Genomic DNA, 18,352 nt, shown 5'->3' with positions numbered 1-18,352 from the left:
TGTTATGTTGTTTTTCATTTTGAGTAGATATGTTTGTACCTTGTGGGTTGTGTTATGGGCATGGGAATTCTGGTTAAGTTTCGTTGGGGGGCTGTGGAGTTTTGCTGTCCCGTTGAACCAACCTAACAGATTTATATATATAGATGAGATAGATAGGTAGGTAGGTAGCTAGATAGGTAGGAGCTGAGGAGCCTTCTAATCAAGGTGAAAGAAGAAAGCGCAAAAGCCGGGTTGCAGCTAAACATCAAGAAAACCAAGATTATGGCAACAAGAATGATTGACAACTGGGAAATAGAGGGAGAAAATGTGGAGGCCGTGACAGACTTTGTATTTCTAGGTGCAAAGATTACTGCAGATGCAGACTGTGGCCAGGAAATCAGAAGACGCTTCCTTCTTGGGAGGAGAGCAATGTCCAGTCTCGATAAAATAGTCAAGAGTAGAGACATCAGTCTGGCAACAAAGATCCATTGCCTAGTCAAAGCCATGGTCTTCCCTGTAGTCACTTACGGATGTGAGAGCTGGACCTTAGGGAAGGCTGAGCGAAGGAAGATCGATGCTTTTGAGCTGTGGTGCTGGAGGAAAGTGCTGAGAGTGCCTTGGACTGCGAGAAGATCCAACCAGTCCATCCTCCAGGAAATGAAGCCCGGCTGCTCACTGGAAGGAAGGAGACTAGAGACAAAGTTGAAGTCCTTTGAATGCCACATCATGAGGAGACAGCAAAGCCTAGAGAAGACAATTATGCTGGGGAAAGTGGAAGGCAAAAGGAAGAGGGGCCGACCAAGGACAAGATGGATGGATGGCATCCTTGAAGTGACTGGACTGACCTTGAAGGAGCTGGGGGTGGTGACGGCCGACAGGGAGCTCTGGCGTGGGCTGGTCCATGAGGTCACGAAGAGTCGGAGACGACTGAACGAATGAACAACAACAGCTAGATAGGTAGATAGGTAGATAGGGCAACTTTTATGAATGACTGCCCTGGGTGACTCCAGCACGAGTGACGTCACTGCCTCTCCCCCCTCCCCATTCAGAGGCAGCTGATTGGTCCGAGCTGCCGGGCTGCCAATGTCACATGACCTAGCCTGTGCGTCATGTGACCGGCGCTGCCTGTTTTCCTTTTCCCCCTTCCCGCTCGTGCTCATTCTCCTCAGCCATGGCGGGACTGGGAGCGTTCCCTGGCCTGCCTCTCCTCCTCCTGGTCTCCCTCCTCTGGGTTTCGGGCTCCGGGGCGTCGGTCTGGCCCCAGCCGCAGTTCCTGAGCGTGGCTCCGCTGGGAGGCTGCCTACTTAGCGCGGGACGATTCCGCTTCGGCTACGGCGGCGCCTCGGCGGTGGGGCCCGGCTGCTCCGTCCTGGACCAGGCCTTCCTGCGCTACTGGGAGCTCCTCTTCCCCTTCGGACGCAGGCAGGCCGGTAGGAAAGACAGGGCCAGGGGCGCCTCCTCCAGACCTTTCCTTGGAGTTTAAGAACGAGTCTGCCCCTCTGGAGGCTGGCTGGCCATCTCTCGGGAGGGCTTTGATTGTGTATTTCTTGCCTGGCACAATGGAGTTGGACTGGATGGCTCTTGGGGGTCTCTTCTGTCATTCTATACAGGCTTGTCCCACTCAGTGTGTGTGTGTGTGTGTGTATATATATATATATATATCACACACACACTATATATATATGTAAACGAAATAGCGTGTGTGCATGCACTATATACACACACACACACATGCATATATACATACTATATATACACACACTATATACATACATATGTAAACAGTATGTATACACACATACATGCATGCATATACTATATATATCTACACACACACTATGTATGCAGACACAATATATATACAATACATATATATGCACACACTATGTATGCATACACAATATATATATACAATATATACATGCATATATATACATATATATACACATGTATGGATACGCTATATATATACACACACTATGTATGCATACACAATATATATACAATATATACATGCATCAATATATATACACATGTATGCATACACTATATATATACACACACACACTATATATGCATACACAATATAAAAATACAATATATGCACACATACATATACAATACATATGCATACGTACATATATACACATACATGTATGCATACGCTATATATATATACACACACACTATATATGCATACACAATATATATGTGTGCACACAATACAATACAATATATATACACATATACAATATATATGCACACACTACAATATGTATATACACACACTACATATGCATACTATATACACCCACACACATATACACAATATGCATACATACAATATATATATGTAAATACACACTCACCCTTCACAGCTACTAATTCTGGATAGCTTGTGTGTGTTGTGTAGACATGTGTGTTGAGTTTGGTTTCCCGAAAGGTACCAGATCCGTAGAAACTGAGCATTGAGTTATAGGTGGCAGCACATTGTGGGCAAGTGAGTAGAATATTATGTGCGGAGCTCTCAGAATATGTCAAATCCCTTCGGGACAGGGCTTGAAGGAAGAAATGCATTTTATAGCCAAGCATGATCATCTTCTGCACATTTTGTTTGTAATTCCTGAGAAATCTGTTCAAGTGGATTTGGTACTTTTTGGAAATAAGCCCTACAGATCAATAAGTAGATAGATGTGTATGTATATATATATTGCATTCCCTCCCCTCCCCATATGTGTCCATCCTTCACAGCTTCCAATTATGAATTATTATTGATATATTGCACCCTCCTCAGAGCAATCTGTTTGTTTACCTCTTGCAATAAAGTTTCAGATTGCCCCTATTCCTACTCAAGGTGTTTTGTTTAGCTTTGAGCCGTCCTTCCTTTCAAAGATTCTTCTACTCAGCTGCAGAGGAAAGCAACTCAACTTCTATATAACCTTTTTACTGCACCCTTGGTGTCCTTGATACTTTGCACAGTTGCATGGGTAAAAGTACTTGCCTTATCACATTGCCCTCAAGGGATTTGTACCAGGGCTTGGGGGAAAAATATTTTTATGGGCCATGGATTATGGAGGATTCTTGATACTGTAGTCCAGAAAATACACAAAGCTTTGTTTGACAAGCAACCGAGGACATAATGCAAGCAACAAAAGTGTGGATGTGGCAAGAGGTTGGTCTGGGAGATGAGCAGTTATTTCAGCTAAACTTAGTTACAGTTCCTCATTCCCCTTTTTCCAGATGAGGTTCTATCTCGCTCTGGGTGGTGACACTGACAAAGCATTTCAGTTTCTCAAGATGGCTCCATTTTACTTCAGCAATGAAAAAGTGTTGATTTTCCAGTCTCCATTCACCTATTAGACTTCGTTGCCAGGAAAACTATGGGGCAGATACACACACACACACATACATGCTAGTGGTCCCCTGCCACACGTTGCTGTGGCCCAGTCTGGTGATCTGGAAAATAAAGTAATGAGAAAGTGTTGGTTTCTAATATATGTAATTTTTTTATGCTTGTGGGTAAACAGTATTTCTTGCTGTTTCTTTGTCAGCGTTGATGTGGAGATTGTCTGGTTTGCCTTCTCTGGAACATGCAACATATAGTTGTCCTTCTTTAGGGGCGCATTTCAAATCTATTATCTGTGTGTGTGTGAATCATATCTATTTATATCTATGGCTGGATGGCCCTTTGTCAGGAGACCTTTAATTACGTTGTCTTGCCCTGGTGAAGGGAGTTGGACTGGATGGCCTTAAGTATTTTCTATTGGTCATGGGGGTTCTGTGTGAGAAGTTTGTCCCACTTCTGTCGTTGATGGGGTTCAGCATGCTCTTTGATTGTAGGTGAACTATAAATCCCAGTAACTACAACTCCCAAATATCAAGGTCTGTTTTCCCCAAACTCCATCTGTGTTCATATTTGGGTATATGGAATATTCGTGCCAAGTTTGGTGCAGATCCATCATTGTTTAAGTCCACAGTGCTCTCTGGATGTAAGTGAACTACAACTCCCAAACTCTACGTCAATGCCCACCAAACCCATCTAATGTTTTCTGTTGCTCATGGGAATCTTGTGCGCCATGTTTGGTTTAATTCCATCATTGGTGGAGTTCAGAATGCTCTTTGATTGTAAATAAACTATAAATCCCAGCAACTACAACTCCCAAATGACACAATGAATTTTTTTGAGTGACGGTCACTCCTTGGGTTAGTAGGTGTCTTGTGGCCAAATTTGGTGGCAATTCGTCCAGTGGTTTTTCAGTTATGTTAATCCCACAAACAAACATTACATTTTTATTTATATAGATGTGTAGAGGCACATCTACACTATTGAATTTGGAGCTCCCGGTGGCCCACTGGGTTAAACCCTTGTGCCAGCAGGACTTCTGACCGAAGGATTGGTGGTTTGAATCTGGGGAGCGGAGTGAGTTCCCATCTGTCAGCTCCAGCTTCTCATGTGTGGACATGAGAGAAACCTCACACAGGATGGTAAAACATCCTGGTGTTCCCTGGGCAACATCCTTACAAAGGACCAATTCTTTCACACTAGAAGCGACTTGCAGTTTCTCAAGCTGATCCTTTTTTTTTTTTTTTTACTGCGCTTATATACCGCAATTCTCAGCCCAGGGGCGACTCATTGCGGTGTACAACATAGATCCTGACACCACTATTGAATTAATGCAGTTTGATGGCACTTCAACTGCTGTGGCTCACTGCTATGGAATGCTAGGAGTTATGGTTTGGTGAGGCTCCATCACGCTTTGGCAAAAAAGGTTAAAGGCCTTATAAAAATACAACTCCCATGATTTTGTAGCATTGAGATATGGCAGTGAAAGTGATGCCATACTGTATTAATTTGACATTAGTTCATCCTTCTGTTTCTCAATGTCTCTCTCTTTCAGCTTCAGGCATATTGTCAAGGGAAAGTAGGGAGGAGGGAGCACAGTCCAGTCTAAGAAGCTGTATCAATAGGAGTCTAGTGTCTAGATCCAGGGAAGTCATGCTCCCCTTTGTTGGACCACACCTGGAATCACACTGTGTCCAGTTCTGAGCACCACAATTGAAGAGAGATGTTGACAAGCTGGAACATGTCCAGAGCAAGAGGGTGACTCAAATGATCAGGGGTCTGGAGAACAAACCCTATGAGGAGCGGCTTCAAGGGCTGGGCATGTTTAGCCTGAAGAAGAGAAGGCTGAGAGGAGACATGATAGCCATGTATTTATACATTTTATTTATTTATTTACAGGAATATAAATACTGTAAATAAATAAATAAAATAAATAAATGTATAGATATGTACTCCAGCAAAGGATCACCGCCTTGTCGGGGCGCTGGAGCTTGAGCACCTCAATGATGTCATGAGCGAAACCGTGAAGGGCCACCCAAGACGGGACGGTTGTGGCAGAGAGGTCAGACCAAGCGTGATCCCTGGGGAAGGCAATGGCAAACCACTCCAGTATCCTTGCCAAGAAAACTAAATGGACCAGTACAACCAGAGATATGTCGGTATGCCATTGGAAGATGGGACTCCCAGGTTGGAAGATGGCCAAAATGCTACTGGGGAGGAGCAGAGGATAAGTTCAACTAGCCCCAGACGTGATGACGCAGCTAGCTCAAAGCCGAAAGGAAGGCTAGCGGCCGACGGTACTGGAGGTGAACGACAAATCCGATGCTCTAAAGATCAACACACCATAGGAACCTGGAATGTAAGATCTATGAGCCAGGGCAAATTGGATGTTGTTACTGGTGAGATGTCAAAACTAAAGATAGACATTCTGGGGGTCAGCGAACTGAAATGGACTGGAATGGGCCACTTCACATCAGATGACCACCAGATCTACTACTGCGGACAAGAGGAACATCGAAGAAATGGAGTAGCCTTCATAATTAATAAGAAATTCGCTAAAGCGGTGCTTGGATACAACCCAAAAAATGACAGAATGATCTCAATTCGAGTGCAAGGAAAGCCTTTCAACATTACAGTGATCCAAATATACGCCCCAACCACAGCTGCTGAAGAAGCAGAAGTAGATCAGTTCTATGAGGATCTGCAGGGCCTACTGGATAATACACCAAAAAGAGACATTATTCTCATTACAGGAGACTGGAATGCCAAGGTGGAAAGTCAAATGACAACTGGGATCACAGGCAAGCATGGTCTGGGAGAACAAAATGAAGCGGGACGCAGGCTGATAGAATTTTGCCAGGAAAACTCGCTGTGTATAACGAATACTCTCTTCCAACAACCTAAAAGACGGCTTTATACATGGACCTCACCAGATGGTCAACACCGAAATCAGATTGACTACATCCTTTGCAGCCAAAGGTGGCGGACATCCATCCAGTCGGTGAAAACAAGACCTGGGGCTGACTGTAGCTCAGATCACGAACTTCTTATTGCCAAACTTAGAATAAAACTAAAGAGATCAAGGAAAATACACAGACCAGTTAGATATGATCTCACTAACATTCCTAGCGAATATACAGTGGAAGTGAAGAACAGATTTGAAGGACTAGATTTAGTAAACAGAGTCCCAGAAGAACTATGGACAGAAGTCCGCGACATTGTTCAGGAGGCGGCAACAAAGTACGTCCCAAAGAAAAAGAAAACCAAGAAGGCAAAATGGTTGTCTGCTGAGACACTGGAAGTAGCCCAAGAAAGGAGGAAAGCAAAAGGAAACAGTGAAAAGGGGAGATATGCCCAGTTAAATGCGCAATTCCAGAGGTTAGCCAGAAGAGATAAGGAACTATTTTTAAATAAGCAATGCATGGAAGTGGAGGAAGACAACAGAATAGGAAGGACAAGAGACCTCTTCCAGAAAATTAGAAACATTGGAGGTAAATTTCAGGCAAAAATTGGTATGATAAAAAACAAAGATGGCAGGGACCTAACAGAAGCTGAAGAGATCAAGAGAAGGTGGCGAGACTATACAGAAGATCTGTATAGGAAGGATAATAATATTGAGGATAGTTATGACGGTGTGGTGAATGAATTAGAACCAGACATCCTGAGGAGTGAAGTTGAATGGGCCTTAAGAAGCATTGCTAACAACAAGGCAGCAGGAGACGACGGGATCCCAGCTGAACTGTTTAAAATCTTAAAAGATGATACTGTCAAGGTGATGCATGCCATTTGCCAGCAAATATGGAAAACACAAGAATGGCCATCAGACTGGAAAAAATCAACTTATATCCCCATACCAAAAAAGGGAAATGCGAAAGACTGCTCAAACTTCCGTACAGTGGCCCTTATTTCTCATGCCAGTAAGGTAATGCTCAAGATCCTGCAAGGAAGACTCCAGCAATACATGGAGCAAGAGTTGCTAGATATTCAAGCTGGGTTTAGAAAAGGCAGAGGAACGAGAGACCAGATTGCCAATATCCGCTGGATAATGGAGAAAGGCAGGGAGTTTCAGAAAAACATCTACTTCTGCTTCATTGACTATTCTAAAGCCTTTGACTGTGTGGATCATAATAAATTGTGGCAAGTTCTTGGTGGGATGGGCATACCAAGCCACCTTGTCTCTCTCCTGAGGAATCTGTACAAGGACCAAGTAGCAACAGTAAGAACTGACCACGGAACAACAGACTGGTTCAAGATTGGGAAAGGCGTACGGCAAGGCTGCATCCTCTCACCCAACCTTTTTAACTTGTATGCAGAACACATCATGCGATGTGCGGGGCTGGATGAATGCAAAGCTGGGGTGAAAATTGCTGGAAGAAACATTAACAACTTCAGATATGCAGATGACACCACTCTGATGGCCGAAAGCGAGGAGGAGCTGAGGAGCCTTCTAATCAAGGTGAAAGAAGAAAGCGCAAAAGCCGGGTTGCAGCTAAACGTCAAAAAAACCAAGATTATGGCAACAAGAATGATTGACAACTGGAAAATAGAGGGAGAAACCGTGGAGGCCGTGACAGACTTTGTATTTCTAGGGGCAAAGATTACTGCAGATGCAGACTGTAGCCAGGAAATCAGAAGACGCTTACTTCTTGGGAGGAGAGCAATGTCCAGTCTCGATAAAATAGTGAAGAGTAGAGACATCAGACTGGCAACAAAGATCCGCCTAGTCAAAGCCATGGTATTCCCTGTAGTAACCTACGGATGTGAGAGCTGGACCTTAGGGAAGGCTGAGCGAAGGAAGATCGATGCTTTTGAGCTGTGGTGTTGGAGGAAAGTGCTGAGAGTGCCTTGGACTGCGAGAAGATCCAACCAGTCCATCCTCCAGGAAATAAAGCCCGACTGCTCACTGGAGGGAAAGATACTAGAGACAAAGTTGAAGTACTTTGGCCACATCATGAGGAGACAGGAAAGCCTAGAGAAGACAATTATGCTGGGGAAAGTGGAAGGCAAAAGGAAGAGGGGCCGACCAAGGGCAAGATGGATGGATGGCATCCTTGAAGTGACTGGACTGACCTTGAGGGAGCTGGGGGTGGTAACGGCCGACAGGGAGCTCTGGCGTAGGCTGGTCCATGAGGTCACGAAGAGTCGGAGACGACTGAACGAATGAACAACACATAGATATGTAAGAGGAAGTCATAGGGAGGAGGGAGCAAGCTACTTTGGAGACTAGGACTTGGAGCAATGGCTTCAAACTACAAGAAAGGATAGATAGATACGTTTTATTGATTGGCCTATTGGCCGTATCAAAAGATTTAACACAACACAATTAGCACATAGTCATACATAGTACAAGAAAGGAGATTCCATCTGAACATGAGGAAGAACTTCCTAACTGTGAGAGGCGTTCAGCAATGGAACTCTCTTCTCTGAAGTGTGGTGGAGGCTCCTTCTTTGGGGGCTTTTAAACAGAAGCTGGATGGCCATCTGCTGGGGGTGCTTTGAATGTGATTTTTCTGCTTCTTGGCAGAATGGGGTTGGACTGGATGGTCCATGAGGTCTCTTCCAACTCTGATTCTAAGCTGACTTCAAATAACAGATAAATGCAGATGTCTGTTTTGAAATTGCATTTTAAGAATTTTATTCTGGATGGCTTCCTGTTAATTGCAAAAGAATCGCCTTGGCCAGGGTGGTTTGGGATTATTTTGCTGTTGTTGCAAACATAACAGCTGTACAGAGTTTCTGTTTCAACCAAAGTCCAGTAATGACTAATAGGTTTATATAGAGGACAATGGGTGGGGAAGTAAGGGACGGGAGCGTTCTCTTGTTTTTCTGAACTATCAGATTGCTCCTAACGTATGGTAACCTTAAGGTGAACCTTTCACAGGATTTTCCTGGCAAGATCTGTCCAGAAAGGGTTTGCTATTGCCTTCCCGTGAAGCTGAGAGAGTGTGACTTGCCAAAAGTCATCCAGTGGGCTTCCACTACTGAGTAGGAATTTGAACCAGTACTTAAACAAACACACTATGCTATGAGGGTTGAATGAAAAGTAATGCTTCCACCTTCATTATTTGGGTTTGGATGGGAATATTTTAATAAATCAAACGCAGAAACAATCCTTAGAATGTGCTCTTTAACTACCATTATTCACTTTGACATAATCACCAGACAATTGGATACATTTCTGCCAATGGTGAATAAGTTTTCTGAAGCCGACACAGAAGAAGTCAACGCTCTGTTTCTGCAAGCAATGGCTCACCATTCTCTCATCCTGGGTACCCATCGTGTACAGATCTTCCGATAACCAAGCGAAGCAATAATGTGACCCACATGTTCTTGTGAAATGCCGATTATGCTTGAAATTTCTCTCTGAGTGATACGACAACCGTATCTGTCAACCTTTTGCTTGTGAAACCCGGTGGTTGCTGTCACAGGGCGTCCAACTCTTTGTTTGTCACACAAGTCTGATGTTCCCACCTCAACATCTTTAAACTTACTTGCCCAATGACGCACAGTACTCACATCAACACAATCACCATAAACAGCTTGCATTCTCTGATGGATCTCCTTTGGAGTGACACCTTCTGCTGTCAAGAATTCAATTACTGCAGGCTGCTTAAGTCGAATTGACCAACAGTCTGCACAGGGTTCCATATTTCACACTTTGACAACACAACCGTTCAATGCTAAGGCTTCCCACCAAAATGGAACTGTAGAGTAGAGTCTACTGAACAAGCCAGTACCTGCCGCATACCAGTACTGTCATCTGTTGAGTTACGGAAGTGGAGGCATTACTTTTCATTCAACTGTCGTGTGTGTGTGTGTGTGTGTGTGTGTGTGTATGTGTATGAAATGCCTTGCCCGACTTACTGGGCAAGGGCTGTTGCACCGGTGGATGCCCCTCCCCCCATGCTGCTTGCAGGGGGCTTCTTCCCACAAACCTCTGTGCGGCAGGAAGTCTCTCACCACTTGGCAAGCTGGCCAACCGGCGACAGGCCCTGCCCCGCCCCTGGATCGGTCAGGGCCTGCTTCCCCATCTCGCACCAGCAGCCTTGGCAGGGCTGCCCTGGTCTTCCACAGGGTTCCATGGCTGCTGGGACAATGTGTGGAAGCCTGTAGGCTCCCCCCTGTATCGACCAGGGCCGGCTTCCCCACCTCAACTTGGCAGCCACAGAGTCCGCAAACTCGCTGTTTTGCAGTTAGGATTTAGAATATTAATTCTAAACCCTAACCACAAAACAGCGAGTCCGCGGAAAGCAAACCACGAAACAACGAGGGAACACTACTTCCTTTGTGTCCATCCCATCATTAAGCAGAACAAGGTCTGAGATGATGCATGCAGCAATAGTTCTCACCCTTTGTCCCTCCAAATATTTGGGATTTCCAACTCCCAGAATCTCCTGATCATTGACCGAAGATGACTTTGACTTTTGAAGAGTAGATGGCCAAAACATCTGGAGGGTTCAAGGTTGCAAATGTATTGCATGGAAGGCAATTCTTCGGGTCTTTTAAAGATCAGATACAGCCCTTTTGAATTGAGATATTGACTGGGCAAAAGAAGAGGGGACATTGAAAACTTTGAACTTCCTTACAGCCCCAAAAACCTACAACAACCCAGTGATTCTAGTCATGAAAGCCTTTGACAATACTTTGAACTTCCTTGCTTATTTCCCAGTTGTGTTTTGCAGGCAAGGACCACTCTGACGTCCCCGTCTGCCCCAATCTTCTCGTCTCTGTTGCAGAGCCAGGTTGCGATGGCTATCCTTCGCTGGACTCCCGAGAGAATTGTAAGTAAAGTTTTCCTTTTGCAATGCTGTATTGGCGTAGCTGTGTTCTTTCGCAATAGAAGTGTCCAAGAATTGCGTCTGTGTTAGAATACTAGGAGGGAACAAGAGTGACCATGTGGACGTATTAATAAGTGCATGCATCCTATCTGGGTGGCCCTGGATAGGATGCATGCATATTATTATTATTATTATTATTATTATTATTACTATTATTAGTATTATTATTTTTCAACTGCAAAAGGCCACCTTACTTGGATCTGTGTGCATCATTCGAAAATACATCACACAGTCCTAGATGCTTGGGAAGTGTTCGACTTGTGATTTTTTATATGAAATCCAGCATATAGAGCATTAGAAATAAACAGATCAAACCATATAAAATCACAATATTTGAGCACAGAATTAATCATAGTGGGCAGGGCTGGTTGCAAGGATTAAAAGTTTAAAAACACTGGGTGAGAAAGAAGTATAATGTATCTGGAAAGGGGGGAAGCGAGGGATGAAGTAGGGTTTAATTGCACTAACAGGCAAAATAAAGTGCTTCCTAGGGCATTTATGCAGAGATTGGTCAGGTCAGGGGATTATTATTCATTAATTCATTGAAGGCGCACTGGAACAACCAAGTTTTCAGGCTCTTCCTGAAGACTGCCAGGGTGGGGGCTTGCCTAATTTCTCTGGGGAGCAAGTTCCAGAGCTGGGGGACCACCACAGGGAAGGCCCTCTCCCTCATCCCCACAAGTCGCACTTGTGAAGGGGGCGGGAGCAAGAGAAGGGCCTCTCCGGAAGAGCAAAGGGATTGTGTAGGTTCGTAGTACAACTCCAGCTCCTGAGAGAGACCAGAGAGTCTTAATTCTTGGGTCTGTGTGGGTGGGGAGTTTTTATATTGTTGCTATTCATCAACCATCTGGGAGTCCAAAGTACTTCCTGGCCTGCTGCAAATCATATGATGCTTCTTTTTTACAGATAAGCTGACAGTTTCAGAGGCGCAGATGCTGCTAACAGCAGATACTGTCTGGGGAGCCCTCCGAGGTAAGATGGATGGGTTTCCTCACTGTCTCACCTTCCGAATGCTTGCACACATACATACCGTATATACTTGAAAATAAGTCGAGTTTTTCAGCCCCCTTTTTTGGGCTGAAAAAGCCTCCCTCGGCTTATAATGGGGTCAAGCCATGCAGTGGGATCTGGAGACCATTGCTTGGAATATATGATATAGTTCTCTCTCCTCTTCCCCTCCCTTAACAGTGTGTTTTCTTTTCCAAAGCCTGCCTCGCTCGCTCCGCTTCTCCTCCCAGGCTGGAGTTGCCCATTTTGGAAACTTTTTTAAAAGAGAGAGAGAAGAAGGGAATCTCTTGAAAAGGGAGAGGAAGAGAAGCCCTTGCAAGTCAGGAATATCCATCACTCCTGTAAAAGCACTTACCCCTGAAATATTTGTTAATCTCTCCTACAGATATATAGCCATTTCCCCTGCAAGCCTTTGCAATCCCGATGTACCTATATATCTGCATCTATCTAAATACATTATATATCTGCATCTATCTAAGTACCTATATATCTGTCTATTTCTCTCTCTCTCTCTCTCTGTATGTATGTATAATTTTATGTATGAATCTTCCCTTCACATGTTTGCAAGTCTTTGCAAATCCTATATAGATATAATTATCTATATAAAGAGTGATATTTAGATAGATAGTTATGAATATATATATAGGGCTTGCAAATATTACAATGGGAAATATACACACAAATATATATAGATATGTCTACATCAAGATTAATATAGAGATATAGGGTTTCCAAATATTGCAGGGGAAATACATACACACACACACACATAGAGAGAGCAGTGTCTACATAGATATAAACATAGATATTTAGGGCTTTCAGATATTGCAGGGGAAATGCACATATATAGAGAGAAGATCTGCAAACATTTCAGGGGGAAATGCATATGTGAAATTAGTATATATAATTATAGATCTATATCTAGCTATGTATTGTTTATATAGGCATTGAATATTTGCCTGTTACTATGTTGGAAGCCAACCTGAGTCCCCGTGGGGAGATAGGGCAGGATACAAATGAAGTTCTATTATTATTATTATTATTATTATTATTATTATTATTATTATTATTATTATTATGTTATTGTTGATACCATATTGGTTTTTTTTACCTTACTTTTCCACTTACAGAGGTAGTTTACGGTTTTTCTTTGAAATATGGTAAATATTAAAAACCATTTAACCTAGTGATGCCTCAGTTAATGTAATTTTATTGGTATCTATTTCTATTTTGCAATTGACCAGTAGCTGATGCATTTCCCACCTTCGGCTTATACTCCAGTCAATACGTTTCCCCACTTTTTTGTGGTAAAATTAGCTGTCTCGGCTTATATTCAGGTTGGCTTATTCTCAAATATATACGGGTACATCAGAATGGTCACGGAACATTTTCTGTCCACAATCCTCTGGCCTGCCAGACCAAGCACAACTTTTTTCATTGGTGCTGATGGATGGTGCAGATGAATGGGAGTGTGGGCTTGTGGGAGCAAAAACACTGTATTTTACAATACTTCTAACTAATTTTGAACTTTATGTTCTGAATCAGACTCTTGGGACTGAGAGTGGGAGTTGCCCTTTTTTGTTATCTCTCAGACCTTACTTTTCCTACCCCAACAATGCATTACATTGGACTCGCCCTTGTTCCACAGGATTGGAGACCTTCACCCAGCTTCCATGGAGGGATGAGTATGGGACGGTAAGTACATGCATTATATATTGGTGGCATACTGATAAAATCCTGCATGGACACTTTCCATTGCAATCTGTGAGGTGAGTGGGCTTATTAACAAAAGACCCTCCTCATAAATGCACAACAGAAGAACTTAGCAGCACCGTGACCCATCACCAGTAGCCCAAACTGATAAATAGAACAAAAACACACAGACCAATGTTATCTCTTACATAGGAGGCTTTTTAAAATAGCAAAATAATATGGTTGCACTATTTACAAGAACAAGGTTTACACAACACAAACAAAGTTCGTTATACTTTCTTCTTTGCTTCCACGCTGGGCTTCTTTCTCATGCAGATACTTCTCATGCAGATCCTTGCACTCACTGAGCTTCCTCTCACACCGAACTTACACAGGAGCTTCACACAGTAGCTTTTTACACACAGCAGCCTTCACACTGGGGCTTCACACACGAGGTCTTCAACCTGGCGCTTCTCTCACTGAAGCCTTCTATCAGGCCTCTCACACACTAAAAGCCTACTAACTCTGAGGTTTACCTCACACTGAGGCAGTCTCATACTGAGGCAAACTAACATTGGAGCCTTCTCATACGCAAGTGATCTATATTTTAATATTCTTGTTATGGTTTTATATTATGTGTTAATGTTTTTAAATGTTTTATGGTGTTTTTGGGCATCGAATTGTTGCCATTGTAAACCGCCCTGAGTCGCCTGAGGGCTGAGAAGGGCAGTATACAAATACAGTAAATAATAAAATAATACTGAGACCTTCTCATCCTGAGGCTTCTCTCATACTGAGGTATTCTCATACTGAGGCAAACTAACATTGGAACCTTCTCATACTGAGACCTCCTCATCCTGAGGCGTCTCTCATACTGAGGGTAACTAATAATAAATAATAATAAACGTTTATTTATACCCCGCTCCATCTCCCCCAGGGGGACTTGGTGCGGCTTACATTAGGCCACGCCCGTCAGTACAGTACATACATTATAATAGAAACACAAACAATACCAGAAAATAACATACATAAAATGCAATGAAATAAAATAAATGACACAAACAATATAAAACAAGCAATTAAAAACAGAGGATTTCACTGGGCAGGGCCACATTCAAGGCTAAAAATTTAAAAACACTGGGAGACAGGGCAATGTAAATTATCAGGATGAGGATCCGAGAATGAAGGAGGATCCAATTGCACAAACCTTAAATAAAGTGCTTCTAAGGACATTTAGTGCAAAATTTGGCCAGGGAGTTTCTTACATTCAATTACTGAAGGCACAATGGAATAGCCAGGTTTTCAGATTCCTCCTGAAGATTGCTAGCGTGGGGGCTTGCCTAATATCTAACACTGACACGTTCTCATACTGAGGCAAACTAACACTGGAGCCTTCTCTTACTGAAGCCTCTCACACTGAGGCCTTTCTCTCACCAAGGCCTCTCGTAACACTGGAGACTTCTCATACTGAGGTCTCTCTCAGACTGAAGGCAACTAACACTGAGGCGTCCTAAGCTACAGGCACACCTGCCTATATTGAACTGCAGGTTTTGCTGAGTCATTGCATCCATTTAACCCTTTCAGTGCTTTTTAAATTTTAAATTATTACATTTGGCCCAGCCATAGGTTTTCTAAATCCTTGCGTGTTATTGTTTATATGTGACTTATATTAATTGTATTGTTTTATACGCTTACTGCTTTTTGTTTTTTTGATGTGTTGTCGGGCTTGGCCTCATGTAAGCCGCTCCGAGTCCCCTTGGGGAGATGGTGGTCCAGCACCCGAGGAGCTTCCTTGGAGTTAAGTGGAAAAGAATAGTAGAGTTGTGTGTCATCTGCGTAGAGATGGCACCCAACTCCAAAACTCTGGATGACCTCTCCCAACGGTTTCATGTAGATGTTAAAAAGCATGGGAGACAGAATGGAGCCTTGCAGGACCCCACAGGTCAAAGGCCAGGGGTCCGAGCAGGTGTCACCCAGCTTCACCATCTGGGATCGACCCTCCAGGAAGGTCCGGAGCCGCGACAAGGCCGTACCTCCAAGGCCCATCCCGGAGAGTCGTCCCAGAAGGATACCATGATCGATGGTATCGAAAGCCGCTGAGCTGTCCAAGAGAACCAGCAAAGTCACACTCTCCCTGTCCAGCTCCCTTTATTTTTATGCCTATGTATCATTACAAAATACTGTGCATTAGAGATGAGGGATACAGTATTTTTCCATGACCGTGACTGTCTATGTATCATCTACCCCGGGTGTTAGGAATTGTGGGAATTGAAGTCCAAAACACCTTGAAGGCCAAAGTTTGCCCATGCCTGATCTACCCTGCCTGTCTTGACTGTCAGTCTTCTATATTTATGCACTTGAGCACAGTATCTTTTCTGAAACCAGAAAGCAAACTCAACTTTGATGATTCCAGGTTCACAACTACTTCAGCTATAGATCTGGTTTAATCTGCTGTTGGAACACCTTGAGCTCATAAATACTCTCTGCTTCTTCCCTGCCAAGTTCTATGTAAACAAGACCGATGTTGTGGACTTCCCCCGTTTTCCTCACCGAGGTCTTCTGCTGGACACGTCTCGCCATTACCTGCCTTTGAGTGCCATTCTGGAGACCCTGGTAAGTTAGAGGGCAGTAGCCCCATCTCAAAGGCCTTGTCAAGAATTTCATTCTTCTGATTGTTCACAAACAGAAATCTGAGAATGGGAAGAGCAGTGAAAATAATGTGATATTGTAGTGTTCTATTTTTTTGGTTTTTTTAAGTACTCTCTATCATGAATTGTAAATTACTTTCCTATATAAATTATGTTTTGATGCTTTTGTTTTACTGATTTTTTGGTATTTGTTTTAATAATGTATAACTCCACTTAGAGAAAATCCATTATTATTGGTGGAAAAAGGCAGAATATAAATAAAATAACAATAATGATAGTCCTGTATGGCCTCCAGTGGGATTTGTGAGCTGCAAAAATGGCTCTTGTGGCTACAGGAAGTCTGAAAGTTGTACTTTTGGTGATTGGGAATGAAGTGCAGGCAGTACCCAAGTTACAAATTACTGTATATACTTGAGTATAAGCCAATCTAAATATAAGTGAAGGCACCTAATTTCCGGCTTTATGAGGATATGCTCAGTTCCGGCCACAGGGGGAGCTGCCGCTTCATCGTCCACTTGTGACACGGAGTCCTTCATGGAGTACTTCCTCATTCATACACACGCTGCTGGAAGGTTTTATGGTGTTCTAAATTAGTTAAATTAGCCTCCCAGCATAAAGCGGTACCTAAATTTCCTACTTGACAGGTGCAACTGTCTTTTGGGCTGCATAGGTCAACAGCAAGCTAGACTATTAATGGTCAGGAGTTTACTCCGACCCGGACTGGCTTCGAAATCATGATCTCTCGGTTGTGATTTAATGTGGCTGGCTACTAACTAACTGCGCCACAGCCCGGTCCATAATAAATGTAATAATAATAGAGAAAAGTAATAAATGTAATAATAATAATAATAATAATAATAATAATAATAATAATAATAAATAGAGTAAAGTAAGAAATGTAATAATAATAACAACAAAAACAGAATAAAATAATTCATAACATTGACTCAAGTATAAGCCAAGGGAGGCTTTTTCAACCTAAAGGGTTGAAAAACTTGGCTTATACTCAAATATACGATACTTATAGTTAAGAATGGGGGCGAGACCATTGGAAGTGAGAGAAATCTATCCCTCAGAAAGAAAATTCACTCCTGAAAGAGAGTTAACCCTCCCTATGCTAGCCAAAGCACACTCTTCTCTCTCTCTCTCACTCTCTCTCTCACTCTATATATACTATACATATATACATACGTGACATTAGTTACACTTAAAAAAAATTATTCCTGTAGCAATTTGCATACAAATTCAACTTAAGAACAAACCTACAGAACCTATCTTGTTTATAACTTGGGAACTTCCTGTATAGAATGTCTAGCGATCCATACTCACTTTTATCATCTAGACAGGCATGGGCAGACTTAGGCCCTCCATGTGTTTTGGACTCCGACTCCCACAATTCCTAACAGCCTCAGGCCCTTTTCTTTTCCCCCTCAGCCGCTTAAGCGGCTGAGGGGGAAAAGGAAAGTGCCTGAGACTGTTAGGAATTGTGGGAGTCGGAATCCAAAACACCTGGAGGGCCCAAGTTTGCCCATGCCTGATGTGAAAGCATCAGTATGCACAGAACGGGTTGTATACAGCCTGTTTGTTTTGAACCCTAGGTGAACTTGGCAGGACTGTCCCTTAACAACACCTTCCAGCAGTAATTGCTAATCAGTAAATAAATGGTTAATAAATGTCTCCTCTGAGTCTGGCAGGAGTGACTTACAGCTGTTCTCCGAATCCCCAGGATGCCATGGCCTACAACAAGTTCAATGTGTTTCACTGGCACATAGTGGACGACCCCTCCTTTCCCTATGAGAGTGTGGCATTCCCGGACCTCAGTAGGAAGGTAAACTGTACATCTC

General features: G+C 43.1%; 1 protein-coding gene across 1 annotated transcript in view; it reads left to right on the top strand.

The window, feature by feature from the left end:
• Window positions 1–1,101: 1,101 nt before the first annotated feature.
• The window catches only part of HEXA (hexosaminidase subunit alpha), a 31,394-nt gene continuing 14,143 nt past the window's right edge, over window positions 1,102–18,352 (top strand). Inside the window, exons 1-6 of the mRNA XM_060755319.2 lie at window positions 1,102–1,409; window positions 11,005–11,103; window positions 12,067–12,132; window positions 13,817–13,863; window positions 16,363–16,473; window positions 18,235–18,336. Of these exons, the coding sequence (XP_060611302.2) occupies window positions 1,151–1,409; window positions 11,005–11,103; window positions 12,067–12,132; window positions 13,817–13,863; window positions 16,363–16,473; window positions 18,235–18,336 (684 nt within the window). The 5' untranslated portion in view covers window positions 1,102–1,150. The remainder of the gene's footprint in view (window positions 1,410–11,004; window positions 11,104–12,066; window positions 12,133–13,816; window positions 13,864–16,362; window positions 16,474–18,234; window positions 18,337–18,352) is intronic.

This window comes from Anolis sagrei, chromosome 9, assembly GCF_037176765.1.
Source record: "Anolis sagrei isolate rAnoSag1 chromosome 9, rAnoSag1.mat, whole genome shotgun sequence".
NCBI classification, from domain to species: domain Eukaryota; kingdom Metazoa; phylum Chordata; class Lepidosauria; order Squamata; family Dactyloidae; genus Anolis; species Anolis sagrei.
Note: the sequence above shows the minus strand (reverse complement) of the source record. Positions and strands in the feature narration are given on the sequence as shown.